This window comes from Macaca nemestrina, chromosome 19 (assembly GCF_043159975.1).
Source record: "Macaca nemestrina isolate mMacNem1 chromosome 19, mMacNem.hap1, whole genome shotgun sequence".
Taxonomy (NCBI): Eukaryota; Metazoa; Chordata; class Mammalia; order Primates; family Cercopithecidae; genus Macaca; species Macaca nemestrina.
In genome coordinates this window covers 64,879,743-64,897,555 of record NC_092143.1, presented here as the reverse complement: position 1 = coordinate 64,897,555, position 17,813 = coordinate 64,879,743, and the positions used below count along the sequence as shown (strand labels likewise).

The 17,813-nt window shown below is 37.4% G+C and overlaps 1 protein-coding gene and 1 long non-coding RNA gene across 6 annotated transcripts in view; one reads left to right on the top strand and one right to left on the bottom strand.

The window, feature by feature from the left end:
* The window catches only part of LOC105465450 (uncharacterized), a 196,068-nt gene extending 186,662 nt beyond the window's left edge, over nt 1–9,406 (top strand). Inside the window, exon 4 of the long non-coding RNA XR_977529.3 lies at nt 7,977–9,406. This is a non-coding gene — a long non-coding RNA (uncharacterized lncRNA). The remainder of the gene's footprint in view (nt 1–7,976) is intronic.
* LOC105465439 (carbohydrate sulfotransferase 9) overlaps nt 1–17,813 on the bottom strand; it is a 326,845-nt gene that overhangs the window by 149,869 nt on the left and 159,163 nt on the right. For 3 of the 5 annotated variants that reach the window (XM_071085509.1, XM_071085508.1, XM_071085510.1), the window contains exon 3: nt 15,042–15,080. The exons of 1 other annotated variant lie outside the window; for it this stretch is intronic. In XM_071085509.1, coding sequence (XP_070941610.1) covers nt 15,042–15,080 — 39 coding nt within the window. Of the gene's footprint in view, nt 1–15,041; nt 15,084–17,813 lie in introns of those variants that run through there. One more of the 5 variants, XM_071085512.1, reaches the window with a different exon arrangement.

Here is a 17,813-nt window from a genome sequence, read left to right as displayed (position 1 = left end):
CTACTGAAACCACCTTGGTCTCGGCCACTTCATTTTTCTCCTGGTTTACTTTAACAGCTTTCTTAAATGGGCTCCCCATCTCCACTTTTTTTCTAAAATCCCACCTGTATCAGAGAGCTTAAAAAAATCTCATTACCTGGCTTAAAATTCTCCAGTGTTTATTTTTTTCTCAATGCAATTATCATAAAACCCAAACTGTTTCCCACAGTCTATAAGGCCCCATGTAAGCTGCATGCTGCCACACGTTCACCCTTGCTCATCATGCTCCAGCCACACCAACTTTCTTCTTCCTCAACCCACCAAGCTTGCCCTGCCTCAGGGCCTTTGCACTCTTCTCTCAGATCTGCTCAAGGCTGGTTCCTTCATATCACTCAGGATTTAGCTCAAATGCCTCCTCCTCAGAGAAGTCTTCCTCTCCCATTCTGGCTAATGTGATACCCATGTACAACTCCCCAGAATTTAATTTTACCTCTTCTGATGGGATAATTACCATAGACTGATGAATGTGTGTGTTCTTTTTTAATTAAAAAAGTTGAAAGTTGAAAAAGTTGAAAGCTTTGCTTCTTAAAATAGAAAAATATAGGCCTACTGAAGCAGGTTATTTAAAGTTAGAGAAAAACAGTTTAATATATCTCTTTGAGATGCTGAATTCAAGTCTTTTGGCTATATATACCCAGAAATGGGATTGCTGGATGATAAAGTAGCTCATTTTTAATTTTTTAAGGAATTTCCATATGGTTTTCTACAATGGATGTACTAATTTACATGATCACCAACAGTGTATTAGGATTCCCTTTTCTCCTCATCCTTGCCAACACTTGTGATCTTTTCTCTTTTTGATGATAGCCATTCTGATAAGTGTGAGCTAATATGCCATTGTGGTTTTGATTTGCATTTCCCTGATGATTAGTGATGTTCAATACATTTTCATATACCTATTGGCCATTTCTATGCATTCTTTTGAGCAATGCCTCTTCAGGGTCTTTGTCCATTTTTAAATCATGGTTTTTGCTGGTTTTTTTGCTATTAGGTTGTATGCGTTTCTTATATAATTGCAGCATTATTCAAAATAGCCAGGATATGGAAACAACCTAAATGTCTACCAACAGATAAATGGATAAAGAAGATGTGAGGGGTGTGTGTGTGTATTCCATTGTTTACATGTGCACATATATACATTTTATATATGTATATGTATTATATGTGCACATATAATATATAATGCATTACATATAATGCACACATAATAGAATATTATATAGTCTCAAAAAAAGAAGAAAATCCTGCCATTTGTGATGACGTGGATGGACTTGGAGGACATTATGCTCAGTAAAATAAGCCAGAGGCAGAAAGACAAATTCTATATAATCTCAATTATATGTAGAATCTAAAATTGTTGAACTCATAGATATAATTATGAGTTCATAATTATATTTATTTATTTTTGTATTATTATCATACTTTAAGTTCTAGGGTGCATGTGCACAACGTGCAGGTTTGTTACATATGCATACATGTGCCATGTTGGTGTGCTGCACCCATCAACTCGTTATTTACATTGAGTATATCTCCCAATGCTATTCCTCCCTCCTCCCCCCTCCCCACAATAGGCCCCAGTGTGTGATGCTCCCCTTCCTGTGTTCTAGAGGTACAATGTAGAGCATGGTGACTGTAGTTGACAATACTGTGTTGTAAAATTTAAAATTTCCTGAGGGTAGATCATAAGTGTTCTCAACACACACACATATGCAAAAAGTAATTATGTGAGGTGACAGATAGTTAGTGTGATAATGGTGATGATTTAACAATGTATGCATATATCAAAACATCAGATTGTACACCTTAACTGTATATAATTTTGTCAATTATACCTCAATAAATTTGGAAACAAATAAAAATATTTAAAACGCTATATATATCTATATTCATGTGCCAAATTCAAAAGTACACATCCATTTTCCGAGTGTAATGGTACATATGATATTTTGAATGCAGAACAAATACAGACACTGGATGATTCAGGTTGGTGAAAAGAGAGCAAGGTCATATATACCACGGAATACTATGCAGCCATAGAAAAGGATGAGTTCGTGTCCTTTGTAGGGACATGGATGCAGCTGGAAAGCATCATTCTCAGCAAACTATTGGAAGAACAGAAAACCAAATACTGCATGTTCTCACTCATAGGTGGGAATTGAACAATGAGAACACTTGGACACAGGAAGGGGAACATCACACACCGAGGCCTATTGTGGGGAGGGGGGAGGGGGGAGGGATAGCATTAGGAGATATACCTAATGTAAATAATGAGTTAATGGGTGCAGCACACCAACATGGCACATGTATACATATGTAACAAACCTGCACCTTGTGCACATGTACCCTTGAACTTGAAGTATAATAATACAATAAATAAATAAATAAATAAAAATTTAAAAATTTAAAAAAAGAGAGCAAAGTGCATCAGCTCTTCCCATGGGACATGGAAGAAGCAAGAATCCTGCTTCATAGGTAAGTCTCAAGGCTGAGGATAACTGGACTTCCACCTTTCTATCTCCAGTTTCAGGAAAGAAAGGATGGACCATTTAAAAAAGAAACTAGTATCTCTTGCTTGTCTAAACTGTCCAGAAGACACAAACTGATGTGGCAATCCAACTAGACCTCTGGGAATACAATGTAACCTAGAGTTAAATAATGTAACCTAGAATTACATTACAGGGTTTCTATAGAAGGAAATACAGAGGCACAGGTGCTGTGTTTTGTTTTGTTTCTGTTTTCCAATATTTTGTTAAGATAATTTTCAAACACACTGAAAAGCTGAAAAGCTTCATTCCTTAAGATCATATTTCTCCCTACTTCAGGCAAAGCCAAGCAACATGAAAACTTCCTGTCTGCCTAAGACCCGTATATTCTAAATCTCTAAGTGCCTGGGACCAAGAACTGGGCCACAACATGATTTTTGACATTTTGGTTACCTTTTTGGTGTGCTTATACCTGCAATGAGCCAATCGCTCCTGCTAGATAGAAAGAGACTATTATTTTTTAAATTTTATTTTATGGTAAGAACACAACATGAGAACCGCCCTTTAAACAGACTTTACATGTATGATACAGTATCATGAACTGTAGGTACGATGCTGTCCAGTGGATCCCTAGAACTTATCAGGGGCTGCAGGAAGGGGGAAGTGGGGAGTTGCTAAACAGCGGCTATATTTTTGTTGGTTGAAAACGCTCTGAACTAAATTTTGTCTTCAAGTCTTCTTACGCCACTGCTGTGAAAAACATCTATATGCTTATTGGGCACATTTGTTTTCTGTCGTTTAGAGAGGTCCTTCATCAATGAGTATTTATTGATTATTGTGTCACGTAGTATATTGCTTATACAAATTCTGAAGTCAAATGGTTTTTAAAAATCTCAATTGCTCACATCTTAGCCTTGGCGTTTACATTTTTTTCAGCAATATGAACTGAGTGGTCCCTCATATCTGCCATCTTCATATCCAAACCTGTTACTGTTCACCCAGAAAAGAGATCTTCCTTTGACATTTTCTCATGAGTAATAATAATGAATTTGATAATTTACTAGTGGAAAGGGTATGATGCCCAGCTTACACTGAACTAGATCCTATTGTGTTCATACTGGATAAAACTCAGTGGTCTCTGAAAAGACAAACAAATGCCTGGGCATGGTGGCTCACGCCTGTAATCTCAGCACTTTGGGAGGCTGAGGCAGGAGGATTGCTGGAACCCAGGAGTTCAAGACCATCCTGGGCAACATAGTGAGACCTCGTCTCTACTAAAAAATAATAAAAAAAAATAGCTGGGTGTGGTGATGCACGCCTGTGTGTCCTTGCTACTCAGGAGGCTGAGGCAAGAGGATTACTTGAGCCCAAGACATCTAAGCTGCAGTGAGCTGTGATTGTGCCACTGGATTCCAGCCTGAGCAACTGAGTGCAGCGTGAGACCCTGTCTCAAAAACAAAACAAAACAAAACAAAACAAAACAAAACAAAAAAGACAAACAATGCAAGCTGATCGGAGGCACCTGTTGGCTTATTTTTGCCACTAATAATAATAATAATATGTTATTTAAAAACAAGAGATGATTAAATCCATCTTTCAGGTCATTTAATTAAGTTTTTTTTTTTTTAATTTTTACAAGCTCTCAAGGTCTTTGACTTCTGCCAGTTCTCGAGCCATTCAGATAAGAAAGCATTGCTGCCAAGTATATATACTAAATGCTTCTTGAGAAGTTCACTGAAATTCAAACATTACAACTATAATTAAGACGCCAAGAATAGGGCATTACTGGTACTTTAATGTGAAAACAGGACCTAACACACATATGTTCGGAAGCTGTTATTTAAAGACTTCTGCTATGGGGTTATATTTTAAAAATTGATTATCTCTCTTTTTATTCTTTCTTATTAAATGACAAGAATTATTTATTATTGTGTTTTAGATAAGCACTAGAAAAGTAAATTAAATTTTAAAAATGAATTCATATCTTACTTTAAAAAATATTTTGTACATTTGCACTGGGTTAAAGAAAGAAGATAACTTTCTGTCCAGGCGTGGTGGCTCACGCCTGTAATCCCAGCACTTTGGGAGGCTGAGGTGGGCGGATGACTTGAAGTCAGGAGTTTGAGACCAGCCTGACCAACATGGTGAAACTCTGTCTCTACTAAAAATACAAAAATTAGCTGGGTGTGGTGGCATGCACCTGTAATCCCAGCTGCTTGGGAGGCTGAAGCAGGAGAATCGCTTGAACCCGGGAGTCGGAGGTTGCAGTGAGCCAAGATCGCGCTCCATTCTGGGCAATAAAGCTAGACTCAGTCTCAAAAAATAAAAAGAACTTCCAGTGAGGGGTTCAGCTCTGCAGTGTCCACTATGGTAGCTGCTGGCCACACACGGCTGTTGAGAACTTGCTATGTGACTAGAACAGTTCAGAAATTGAAATTTTATTTTAATTAATTAAAATGTTACTTTAAAATCTGAAGTAAAGTGTTTTTTTTATTAACCGTAACTTTATTGTTTTCATAGACTACCTTTCTCTTCAGTGACTGCATCATGTAATCTATTTTCTTTTATAATACACATGTTCAGCATATCTATCATTTCTAGCATCTAATGAATAATTTCTTCTATTGATAGCATGCTGCAATAATACTTTCAATATCCTGGCTTAAATAATGTATCATTAAATTAATTTCTCCTATTACATTTTACTTTTTGAAATGCAGCTACTCAAAATGTAATTTATATATATGGCTTACATTGCATTTTTATTGGATACTACCGATCTAGAAGAAAGCAAGAGAGTAAAAAACAACAGCAACAACAAAAAACACACCAACAAGTAAATAATTATGAAATCTGGAGAGTCTTACAAATTTACCTGTTCTTTCTGCCTAAGTTAAAACCTTGTAAGGTACCACATGACTCAGCAATTCTATTTCTGGGGTATATACCAAAAAAATGGAAAGCAGGGTCTGAAGAGATATATTTGTACACCCATGTTCACAGCAGTATAATTCAAAATAGCCAAGAGGTGGAAGCAACCCAAGGGCCCATTGTTGGATGAATGGATAAATAAAATGCAATATATACAGACAATTGAATCAGCCGTAAAAAGGAGGGAAATTCTGGCACATACTATAACATGGATGAAATTTGACATTATGAAATTAACTAGCCACAAAAACAGAAATATTATATGATTCTACCTATATAAAGTACCCAGAGTAGTCAATTTTTTTTTTTTTTTTTTTTGAGACGGAGTCTCGCTCTGTCGCCCAGGCTGGAGTGCGGTGGCGCGATCTTGGGTCACTGCAAGCTCCGCCTCCTGAGTTCACGCCATTCTCCCCCCTCAGCCTCCCGAGCAGCTGGGATTACAGGCGCCCACCACACGCCCGGTTAATTTTTTGTATTTTTCGTAGAGATGGGGTTTCACCGTGGTAGCCAGGATGGTCTCGATCTCCTGACCTTGTGATCCGCCCACCTAGGCCTCCCAAAGTGCTGGGATTACAGGCGTGAACCACCGCGCCCGGCCTCAGAGTAATCAAATTTATGGAGACAGACAGTGAAATCGTGCTTGCAAGGGACAGAGGGATGGCAGAATGGGGAGTTACTGTTTAAAGAATACAGAGTTTCAGTTGTGCAAGCGGAAAAGATTTCTGTGAATGGGTGGTGATGACAGTTGCACAACAATGTGAATGTACTTAATGCCACTGAATGTTTTTAACACATAAACATGATTAAAATGGTAAGTCTTATGTGTATTTTATAATTAAAAAAATAAATACATAATTTTTAAAAGTCATATAACTATATTGCTCCTATTGCTGCAGAAAGATATAGTTCAAGTTACCATGAAGGTTAAGGGAAAATATTAAATTTAATGTGGTTCATATTTGCTTATCTATATGTCCTGGGATGAACATTTTGAAATGGCAAGAAAGCTAGCAGATTAGGTAAGAAAAATGGCCAGAGAAAACAAGATAAAAGTGCATTAAATAAAGTCAGGTTTTGAATGTAGTGTTTTGTTTGTCTCTGGATATCAGTGAAAGAGAGAACTATTTGTTTTGAGAGAAGGCTTGGTAAAAATTGCATTTCAGGGACTTTTTGGAGGAGGAAAGGACTATATCTGACTGAGAAGTACAGATTGTTTCTATGCAGTGTGAAATGTATTAGAGACTTATAGTCATACTAATAACTAGGCCATAGTAAAGATGTGTAAGGAAATGAAGGTAAGCTAGGGTAGACGGACATTTGCCAGGGACTCAAACGATGGAAAGATGTTAAAGAAAGGCATGGGGCATGGTCAGGATCATCCCACCCTTTAAATGGTCCAAATGGAAGCCAAGACACTGGATCACGTCTAAGAAAATTTAAATATGCTAGTTACACTGAATAATGTGGTACTTCATGGTCATCTATAACCCCTCAGTGTGAATTAATTAATCAGATCACTCAGCTGCTTCTGAAAGGGACTCCTGGTGTTGGTGTCCCCCACAACAGGCACCTCCCTTTGTGGGTCTCTCTGTTTTCCCACTAAGGCTTAGCCTTTCTTGGAATTCCTCCAACTGCCACTCAAGTCATAACCTCACTTCTAAGGTGAGCGGACTTGAGGCATTTCATGTTTCCTTAGAGTTTCATGGCTTCTCTGTTGTCCTACAAATGCTCTTCTCTGGGGATTTTCAGTTAAATAATGGGACAATGTATATGATTGATTTCTGTACTGCATGACTCAAGTGACATATATTCACTTTAGAAGGTTTTAAGTTGCACAGTACACAAGTATATCATTTTCAGTTGATTAAAATGTTTGTGCTCATTTCTATTTAAAAGAACAAGTTAGACATCTGTTTCCTGGTTAGAAATAACCACCTCATTTTTTTTCCCTGTGGGAAAATCAGGTATGACTTAACACTCCTTTCACAAGCCAGGCTGAGGATCTCTGATATTCTATTTCTGTGTGCATTTGTAATCCTTTGTTTATATAAATGACACTTTCAGCTAGTCAAAATATGCATTTACCTAGAATGCTCAATTACAGGTCATGTCACATAAGAGTGTAGTTACTGTCATTATTATATTGATTGATACAGAGGTCCACACACCTAGGTTGCCCTTTGATACAACTTCCATGATAAAGTAGTTGATCATTCAACACATACGTATGAGCCTAATAGCATGAGCCCAATTTTGTCGAGACCTGCTTCGTCTCATGTTGCCTTGATGAGATTTATCACCTAGCTCTTGAGTGTTCATTTTTATTTGAGTTACTTTCTATTGCAATTGGGAATTCTTTGTGACTTGTTTTTGTAATACTATATTTAATTGAAGATGAAAGCCTAAAGTAATCTTTGGCTAACACAAATTATGAAATTATTCTCCATTTCCTCTTCTGGGTGAAAGAAAAACACACATGTTGTTTGTGAAAGAATCAACACAGATAAAATTTCTCTTTTTCAGTTACACAAGGAGGTACCCTGTGAAATTTATTGTGATGCAGCTGAAGATAATATTTCTCCCCTGCCACCTAAAGAAAGCATACTTCAAGTCTCAACTGTGTGAAAATAAATCCTGTTCAGTGTAGTAGAAGACCAATCCAAATTAAACATCAAATATGTGGAGAGAATTTCAGGTAGGTGTGTTCGTTTCTGTACTTTGACTATGTGGTGTGACATGGCAATTTCTCCTTCATTAGCTACTTATCATTTCAGATTTGTCTAGTTTGCATACACACACTCCTTTAAATGCAGTGTTATACAGTAAAATTTAAGGTATTTAAAAAATAATGTGGCACAGCTGTGTTGTTATTTAATCTCTGTCATAAATTCGACTGGCTGGAAAATGAAATTTGTTTAAAGATAAAGTCTGTAGGACTTCTTTTAATGAACAGCCCAAGTGTAAGTCTTCCATTTTGTGGATGGGAAAATGCATCTAAGAGACTTTATTTCATTTAACAATAAATATTGTTCTGAAACCATAAACCCAGAGAAAAATGGTTGCTTTTAAAAGTAGAATTCATTAACATAGTTCAGAGAGCCAGGTCTTCAGGAAAGCTGCTTAAAAAAGCAAACATGCTGGAGATGGATTGCCTGGGAGGCTGAGGCAGAAAAGCCGTAGTTCTGAACTACAGGATGGAAAAATATGAGACTTTGTTTATACCAACCTGGGCCACTGGGCATAAGATCTTAGGAAAAAATATTTTGCTTCTTTTTTCAGCAGTCCCTTGGGGTCTCTGTTAGGCCAGATGTGGATCACAGGTCTGGGTTCAAGTCTCAACTCTGCCATCTTCTAGCTAACCCAAGTGAACTTGACCAAGTCACATAGGAGGGCAGTGGGAAATGGGCAGGCTTTGCTATCACACAGACCTAGATCCAGGGGCACACTGGTCAATGTTTAAAACTGAATGAAACCTGGTTTGTAGTGTTTGCCAATTTCCATGGTGTAAATACTCCCACCATGGCCAATTTTAAGCCACCTGCATGACCTCACTGAATGCAGGGCCGGGAAGAGAGGAGCACAATCAGTTCTCTCCAGACAGCTTTCCAGATATTATAAGCTGGCTCTAGCAAGCCATGGCCTAGGTTTTATTTCTGGTTCCACCAGTTAATAAATGGGGCCTAAAGCAAGTAATTTAACTCTTCCCAATCTCAGCTTTCCAATTTTTAAAATGTTGACCATAAACAAACTTTACATGTTCATTTAAAGGCTCAAGTAGAAGATACCGGGCACAGAGCCTGAAAATAGCAGGTTCAATAAACATAAATTTTCCCCAACTTAAAGGCTTAAGGATTAAGCTCTTCTCTTCTCTTCTCTCTCTCTCTCTCTCTCTGTCTCTCTCCCGCCCTCCCTCTCTCCCTGTCTCTCTCTTTTATATCTTCTTCCTTCTCACTCTCCTTCCCTTCACATATTCTTTGAAAGAACAAGTCTGCGTTTGTCTTATACTCGCTCCTTAATCCCTTATCACTTGGTTTTCACTTACAGAATTCCTCCAGAATAATTTCTCTGTGGTGATGAGTAGATATCTCCCCGTAACTCCAATAGATGTTTTCAGTGCTTATTTTACTTGCTCACTCTGTGGCACTGGACAGGTTTGACCAGTCCCTCCTTTTAACGTTCTCTCTTTCTTGGATTCAGAGACAGAGAATGCTGTTGATTCTCACAGGACAGCTTTGATTTCTCTTTCCTTCGCTCTTGGTCTCTGATTTATCTTACACTGTGTTCTTTATTAATGTTGGGGATGTTCTAACGATTCAGCCTTGCCTTGTCTCTTTTCTCACTCCTGACTCCCTTTGGAGCTCATTCATAGCAAGGGCTTCAGCTCTTATCCAGGAACCAACCACTTAAAAGGCAAATCTGCATCTCTCTGAAGTTCTAGGCTCTATTGTCCAAAACCTACTGCTTATTTGACATTCTTGACACAATTCTGCCCCCATATCACACATGCTACATTATAATCAACATAGATATGACTGAATTTATTATTTTCTCTACCAAACTTCTCTCTCTCCCTGTATTCCCTACACAGGTTGCAGTATACATCTCTTCTCTAAGGCGGGAAACCTAGGAGTTGTCCTCCCATACTTTCCATATCCAACCAGGTCAATTTGATCTTGTAAATGTATCTGGATTCCATTTCCTCTCTAATGTCACTGTCTTAGTAAAGACACCTCAGACCTTCATCCTGTTATTCTTGGGTAATTAAAATGATATCCTCCCTGATTTCCTTGCCTCCCGCCAATTTCTCTTCCAATCCATACTTCCACTGAGATTTTTAGAAATCTCTTTTCTGGAGAGATTTTTAGAAAAGGCAAATGGATTCTGTAATTCCTTGTACTTCATTAGCTTACAGCACTTACTGCATAAAGCCCAAACTCCATGGAATGGCATAGATGGTCCTTGTTGATTCTGGCATGTGCCTACATTTTGGCCACATCTCCCACTTCTTGTTTGTGACTCTGCTCCAGTCTTATTAAATCACTAAGCTTTCCCTCAATAGGCCATGCCTTTTCCAGCTACCTTCATCTCTCTGGCAATGTCTCTTTCATTAACTATTAGGTGTTTCAGATTTGTTTAGTTTGCATGAACACACTCCTTTGGACAGCAAGCTCTTTTCCCTTTTTTTAACCTGGTAAACTACTCTAATTCTTTCTTCAAGGATTGACTCAAGTCTCACCTCTTCCAGGAAGCCCTCCCTGAATTCCTCATAATACCTTGTACATCATTCTTTAAAAGGCACCGTGTTGTAATCATGTGTACTTGCTTTTCTCCCTGAACTGAAAGTGAGTGAATTAAGGATATTTATCCCACATCTTATTCACTTTGCATCTCTGATGTTAAGCACAAGTCCTGGACCATTAAAATATTTATCAAATTGAAAGTATCAACTTATAAATACCTCAGATTCCTTCTTTGCCCCTTTTGTGGTGCCTGAGGTGCTGTCAAGAAAATAGCTTTTATAAGCTATGAACAAGTTAGAATGGTAAGCATTTTAAGCTTGATTCTAACTGGAATAATGATTCTCAAAGTGAGAATGAAATGTGCAGATATTGCAAAATACCGATGTCCAAAATGATGGGTTTTCAAGGATAATAGTTTGCTTAAATGTATTTGTCACAATGTCTTCTACCTGCTAACTTCATATGTTTAATGTTGGTCACCAATAATTAAAACTATCACAAAATAGGTCCTTTTCACTCTTGATTTTTAAGTTTTTTTTTTTTTTGGATAGTGTATAGGAACTATGGCAAAAACACTATAAAAATAGAAATAGCCTAGAGAAAAATCATGCTAAATGTGCTAAATATTATTTGTATTCAATAAATGTGACATATAATAAAGTGAACATGTTATTCACGCACAGATGGAAGATTTTATTCAGTATCTACTTATTTTTTTTTTTCCTGAATGACTGCATGTTAAATGTGTGTTAAAAAGTTTTAAAATGGAGTTGCCATTGTTGTTGTAGAACATTTCCAAGAAGGAACACACTCAAAAAGTAAGCGGCAAGGGACTGAGCTTGCAAAGCAGATGTTCTACATTTGCTAAATTTCCAATAATGAATTTCGCCTTTTGAGTTGACAAAAAAAATAAAAATAAAAAATAAAAAAACCAACCACATTGTTCTTCTCTATGGGTAGCTTTTTGCAAATTATGCAAATGAACAAACCATTTCTAACTTTAGGGATTGCTCTAATGTCATAAGCGAAAAGTACACAATTGATTTCTCCATTCTCTGGTCCACTAGGGCTATTCTTTCCATTATACTTAACTGAATTTGAAAGGGTTCTTCTTCTTGGAAATGTTGGAATATAGATTTAACAGATGGTATTCCCATAGTTTATGTTAGTAAGCATCCTAACAATAATTGATAATCCACTTTTCTTCACAAGAATTCCTCTTTGAATTTTATGCTGTGTTGCTTTCTAATATTGAGAATTCCATGGCCCACAAAGAAGTCTTTCTTCTGATGAGACAAAGGTACTTCAAACAATGAAGTTTTTATGTAAAATCTATGAAATAGCTGATCTTTTAAAAAATTTTCCTGGTAAAGAGAATCAAAGGAAAATAGAACATTGATGACATCAGGTATTTGCCTCCTCATATTTGTCCATTTATCATTATACCACCATATATTTTATAATATTCTTTACCAAGCCAAATCGCCAAATTTAGTTTTGATGTTTCTAACCATATTGTATGAATATGACATAGACTTCCAAGTTTAGTATCAAGGGGCATATAATTTGAATGGGTTTTCAAAAATGACAATGAATGATACCAAGTTATACATATTCTCTTGTGAGTTATTTCTGGTGTATGAAAAGTAGCATTACACATGAATCAATAGCCAGGATTGCAATCACTGTAGACGGACTCTAAATAGAAGTCACTAAATAGACTACAGGACAGTTTAATTCCACAGTCTTAACACCATCAGCTAGATGCTTTACTGAGAAACTCAGTCCAAACTAAATTAGTGTAATCTTTGGAACATGATTCACTCAGTTATGTAATGAAATGAAAGCTACTTAAGTTTTGTTGACGACCATTATACATAGTAGAGCCATTTCAATTAAGTGAAAATGGCAATAGAATCATAGACACATTAGAAAAAACTTTAGCAATGATTTAACCAAAATCTTTATCAATCTCTTGTCATCATTCTTTTAGGAGGTGCCCAACCCCTGCACATGTTTACAAACATAATCTCATTCTTTCCAGTGCCAGAGACGTTTCCTTGTTGTCAAGTTATTTCTTACCCTGAACAAAAAGTTGCTTCTGTGTAACTTTCATCTTAGTGCAAGAGTCTTTAAACAAAGAATTAACCTTAACCAACCAAAAAATGAGGGTCTTGGTAGGTCCTGGTTTTAATAGGAATATTCTAAAATATTTTCTAATTTTTTTGTCTCAATTATTATACATTTAGTGCAATAGGATAGGGTAGATTGAAAGGGTCTAGAACCTAATATTCGTCTTTCTTAGCTGGGAGATAAACTCAGCTGTAAACAAGAGGGTGCGGGGTATATAGTAACTGAGGAGGCAGGACATAGAATCTGAGGAAAATGAACAAAGATGTGAAAAAATGCAAGCAGGAAGTCAGAAATAGGAGTGTCCATGATGTTTTCGGTATCTTAGCCACGTACTTTATCTAAAGAAGTCTACATTCAGGCCAGCACCACAGACTGATTGTAGTATTTATGACTATAGGGGCAAACAGTATGTTCCAATCTTAAAAACTCAGACTATTGTTACAAATTTAGATTTCCTGAGGGCATGATTTGTTGTCCTTTGAAATGATTAGGAGTCCCCTAACATTCCCCTAGAATATGGGCTCTATCCATTAGTTCTCCTTAACCTCACCCTCTCATAGAAATCAGGCAAGTGACAAGCTATAAATCAGATAGGGCAAATTTGTAAAAATCCCACTAGTAAAGGGGGTTTTCTCATAACTCTAGTGACCTGTGTTCCCTATCAAAGATGCTGTTGCCTTAAAGATTTTCCATTTGTTGAGAAGTGTTTTATTAAGCAAGTCACTGAACAAAGCATTAAAATGACTAGCACTTTGTTTTGAAAAGAAAGGTTAGCATGGTGGGGGTGCAGGAAAGGACAAGGAGTGGAGATGCCTAAGTCCTCGTCCTGCCTCTGTCTCTAACCTTGGCGTCACCTTGATCACACAGAATTTTAGAAGCCATGACTATGGAGGGAACCTAATGAGGCATCAGATTTAACACTTTGGCCAACTTAGCTTTCTTCCAAACTGTGTATTTTCTTTAACTAAGAAGGTAGGACTTACAGCATTATGGAAATAGAATTTTAGAAGCTGTACAAATAATTTCTCCCCTAAGGAGCAATAATGAAGGTAATCATACCTGTGAGGGAATCAGAAACTTTCTTGCTTTCATAATTATATGTGTGTGTGTGTGTGTGTGTGTGTGTGTGTGTATATGTGTGTGTGTTCATGATCAGGCCTTAAAAGATTCCTAGAGAACGCAAACAATAATATTTAACAGGAAATTCATGCAGGTAGTAAGTTGCCCACTTATCTGAAATGAACGCTAAGGTTAGAAAGGAGAAAAGAGACAGGAGCTTATGCTCTTTATACACTTTTAGATTAAGATGGATCTTTGTCTTCTACTGACTATACTGACTTTTTGGAAACACACACAATATCTTATTAAACACACACAATATCTTATTACCAGACAAGAAATGAAGCTAAAAGAAGCTAGTGGATGGGAGTGATTGGTAGCGCTCACTTATCACAGGAGTAATGGTTGGTGGAAACTTGGGAAGGATGGCGGGCATAGGTACACATGCCAAATTAGCATTCTCTATGGTTGTTGGCAATTTCTGGGCACTGTGAGCTGCAACACTGCTCCTATGCAAAGATTGACTTGATAAATGAAAATCTGTCTTACCTCACAACTTTAAGCTAAAAGGCGAGTAATGGAAATATGAAAATGTAAAAACTTAAGTTTGTATTAGTTAGCAAATATTGACCCCTACTATGTGCAATGGCACTCTGCCAAAGCGTGGTTCACTTCTGCATCCATATGAATTTAGAAGTGAAGGCATTCTTGAAATTCCTCCAAAACATAAAGATGCTTCTCAGTTAATATTGTCCTGAAAAACATCCACTACATAAACGGTTTTAGGAAATAAAATTGAGATTCACAGTCACTTGGGAAACTAAACTGGTTGTCAACTGTCAACTATCACATCACAACGTCTGTATTTTAATACTGTTGGTTGCAAGACTTACCTTTAAATAGATAATCATGAAAAAATTAAACGACATTACATCTCATTTTCTTTTGAATGTAATGATTGAATGAAAAGGGAATAACTGATGTGAAAGTGAAAAAGCTAAATGTGTGAATTTATTTTAATTAAATTAATATCGACCAGTTCAAAAACCATAAATGATGAATTTTAGTGTGTATTTTTAAATAATAAATTAAAAACATTTTAAAGGTGGAAATAAAATCAGGAAATAAAGCTGGAGCCCATTAGAAAAAATCTTACCTGAAGTTACTTTTTGTTCTCTTCTCTTCTCCACTCTCCCTGAAATGAGAAGTGGCAGATAAGTTACAGCATGGAATCATGAGAATATGATGAAAATAAGATGAAAGCCCAGTTTACAGCAATTTCTAAACACAACCACTACTTCAGCCATGTCCAATGTGCTCCTGGAGATGACTGGGCTCAGCTGACAGGCATGAGAACTGCTTGCAAACCAATTTATGAAAGTAAAAAATAAATAACTATGCATTAAATGTGCTATTGGATTTTTAAAATCTTGTTAGTAAGGGTCATTTACTCAACAATAAACCTACAAAGGGCAAATCCCCATAGAAAGTACTATGGAAAAAACAGCTAAATAAGACTATGCCTTCTTACAATCCACTTGAAAAAATAGAAAGGACAGACAATATAACATGAAGTGAGACATGCCTCAAACGATGTAGAATGTTTAAAGATATGAGTTGATGAAGCAGTTATTTTAAGAAAGGAGGGGGTGCTCATGAAGTTATGGAGAAAGTGGTACTTGATTTTGACCTTGAGATACAAATGGGATTTGATAAATTTGAAATAGAGAAATGACTGACTCTTGGCAAAGAAAACAGTATGGGCTAAATGGACAGAGTATTTGTGCAAGAAGACCTTGCACACTTACAGCAGTGCATAGGAGGAAGACTATCCTAGAGGTTAGGCACAAGGTAATGAATGTGGGGACTGAGTTATGGCAGTGGGAATGGAGGGGAGGGAAGTAGTGGATGCGAGAGACAGTGGGGAGGCCAAAACAATAGGGCCCAGCGATTTATAAAATGTGAGTTGCCAGGAAGGTGGAGGAGTCAAGATGAATGGTTAGCTAGGTGACTTTGGGCACAGAGATGCAAGTTGGGGAAATGGTATTATAGAATGCGATGGGGCTGGGAATAACAAGTTCAGTGTTAGACTGACTGACTTTGAAGTACTATGGGGACAAGGAGCTTGTAAGAGGTCAGAAAATTTAAATGTCCTAATATATATGCCTCTGACATTGGAGCATCCAGGCTTGTAAAACAAATACTACTAGATCTAAGAAAAGAGATACAGCCACACAGTAATGGTGGGGGGACTCCAACAGGCACTGACAGCATCAGACAAATTAAGGAGGCAGAAAACTAACAAAGCAACTGTGGACTTAAATGAACTTTTGACCAAATGGACCTAACAGACATCTACTGAATATTCCATCCAGCAACCACAGAATACACATTCTTCTCATCTGTGCACAGAATATTCTCTAAGATTGACCACATACTCAGTCACAAAGCAAGTCTCAATAAATTCAAAAAATCTGAGTTGAAATTACAGATGCAAGAAGTGTTCATCGTAAGAAGATGGCTGAAGCTGAAGGAGTGAATGGGGCATAAAGGCAGACAGCACAGAGGAGTGGGCGGAGGACAATAACTAAGATGACATGACGGCTGCTTTTGTTTTGTGATACAGGCCCATGGGAAGTCGGAAGCAGCCAAGATCCAGGGAGCTCAACAAAGTGCAAGCTCCTGTACCACAAATCAAGTTTTAGAAGTATGGGGGTTTTCAATAGCATGTTGCTACTACTTGGGGAGTTCACATGATTTTTGCTAGACTGTGAGAGTAGTTTTAGCAGAGAGTGGGCAGAGAACACAAGAGAGACTGCCAGGGTCTGGGAAGTAAGTGTGTGATGAGGAAGTGGAGCTGAGGACATGGCTTCTTGTTTATCAAATTTGTCAGCCTCCAAATGAGTCAAATAAGTGAAATGGGACAATAGCTTGAACAGAAGTCAACTCAAGGTTTTTGCTAAGCTATGGAAAACGTAAGCATGCTTCTAGACTTAGGTAAGAAACTGTGCACCTGGGCGATGAACACCACGGTGGAGGTTAGGGCCTTGGTTTTGGATAAGTGAGGGCCATCTTTCCAGCTGCCACTTTTTTGTCATCTATCAACATTCTTTAGCTGGAGCTAGTTCCTGAGAAGTTAGGCCACCCGTTGAAGCTACATGTAAACTGTATCCAAGCTTTTCTAGCAGCCCTTCAAGTCTTCTAAAGTCCTAAAATATAAGGTGGAAAATGTACAATCTTCCCTCGTGTCGCTGCGAAAAGTGTACAATTCATTTAACTGGCACTTTGATTAATGGCACGTTATATTTATTTGGGTGATTTCCAGACGACTTGTTTGATGCAATTTATTTCAATGATTCCAACAGATAAATAACACGAATAATCCATTTAAAGGCCTCATTCATTACCAAGTGTGACAGGGCACCTCCTCATTTAAGTTTTCCACTGGGCAAGCCACTGCTTACTGTTTGATTATTCACTTACGAATACTAGAGGCCTCAGACATTTTCATAAATTTTAAAAAATGGTATTCAAGGCTTGAATTGTAAATTACGTAAAGAAAAACATCTTTTTGAAGTATCTTTAACCTATATTAGAATGAGTTTCTAATTCTGAAAGTTGGAAGTGTATGTATTTGAGATAAATAATATGGTGTAGTGATCAAGGTGTCCCCAATGATTCCCATCTTCTCTTCTTTCGATATTCATGTCCCGTGTAATCCCACTGATTTAGACTGACTGTGTAATCAAGCATTTTGCGGGAATAATAGAGTGTGATTTTGAGGTTGATCCTTAAGAAAATTGTGGCTTCCAGTTTGGGTGTGGTGGCTCACGCTTGTAATCTCTGTGCTTTGGTAGGCTGAGGCAGGAGGATCACTTGAGACCAGCAGTTTGAGACCAGCCAGTGCAACATAATGAGACCACCATCT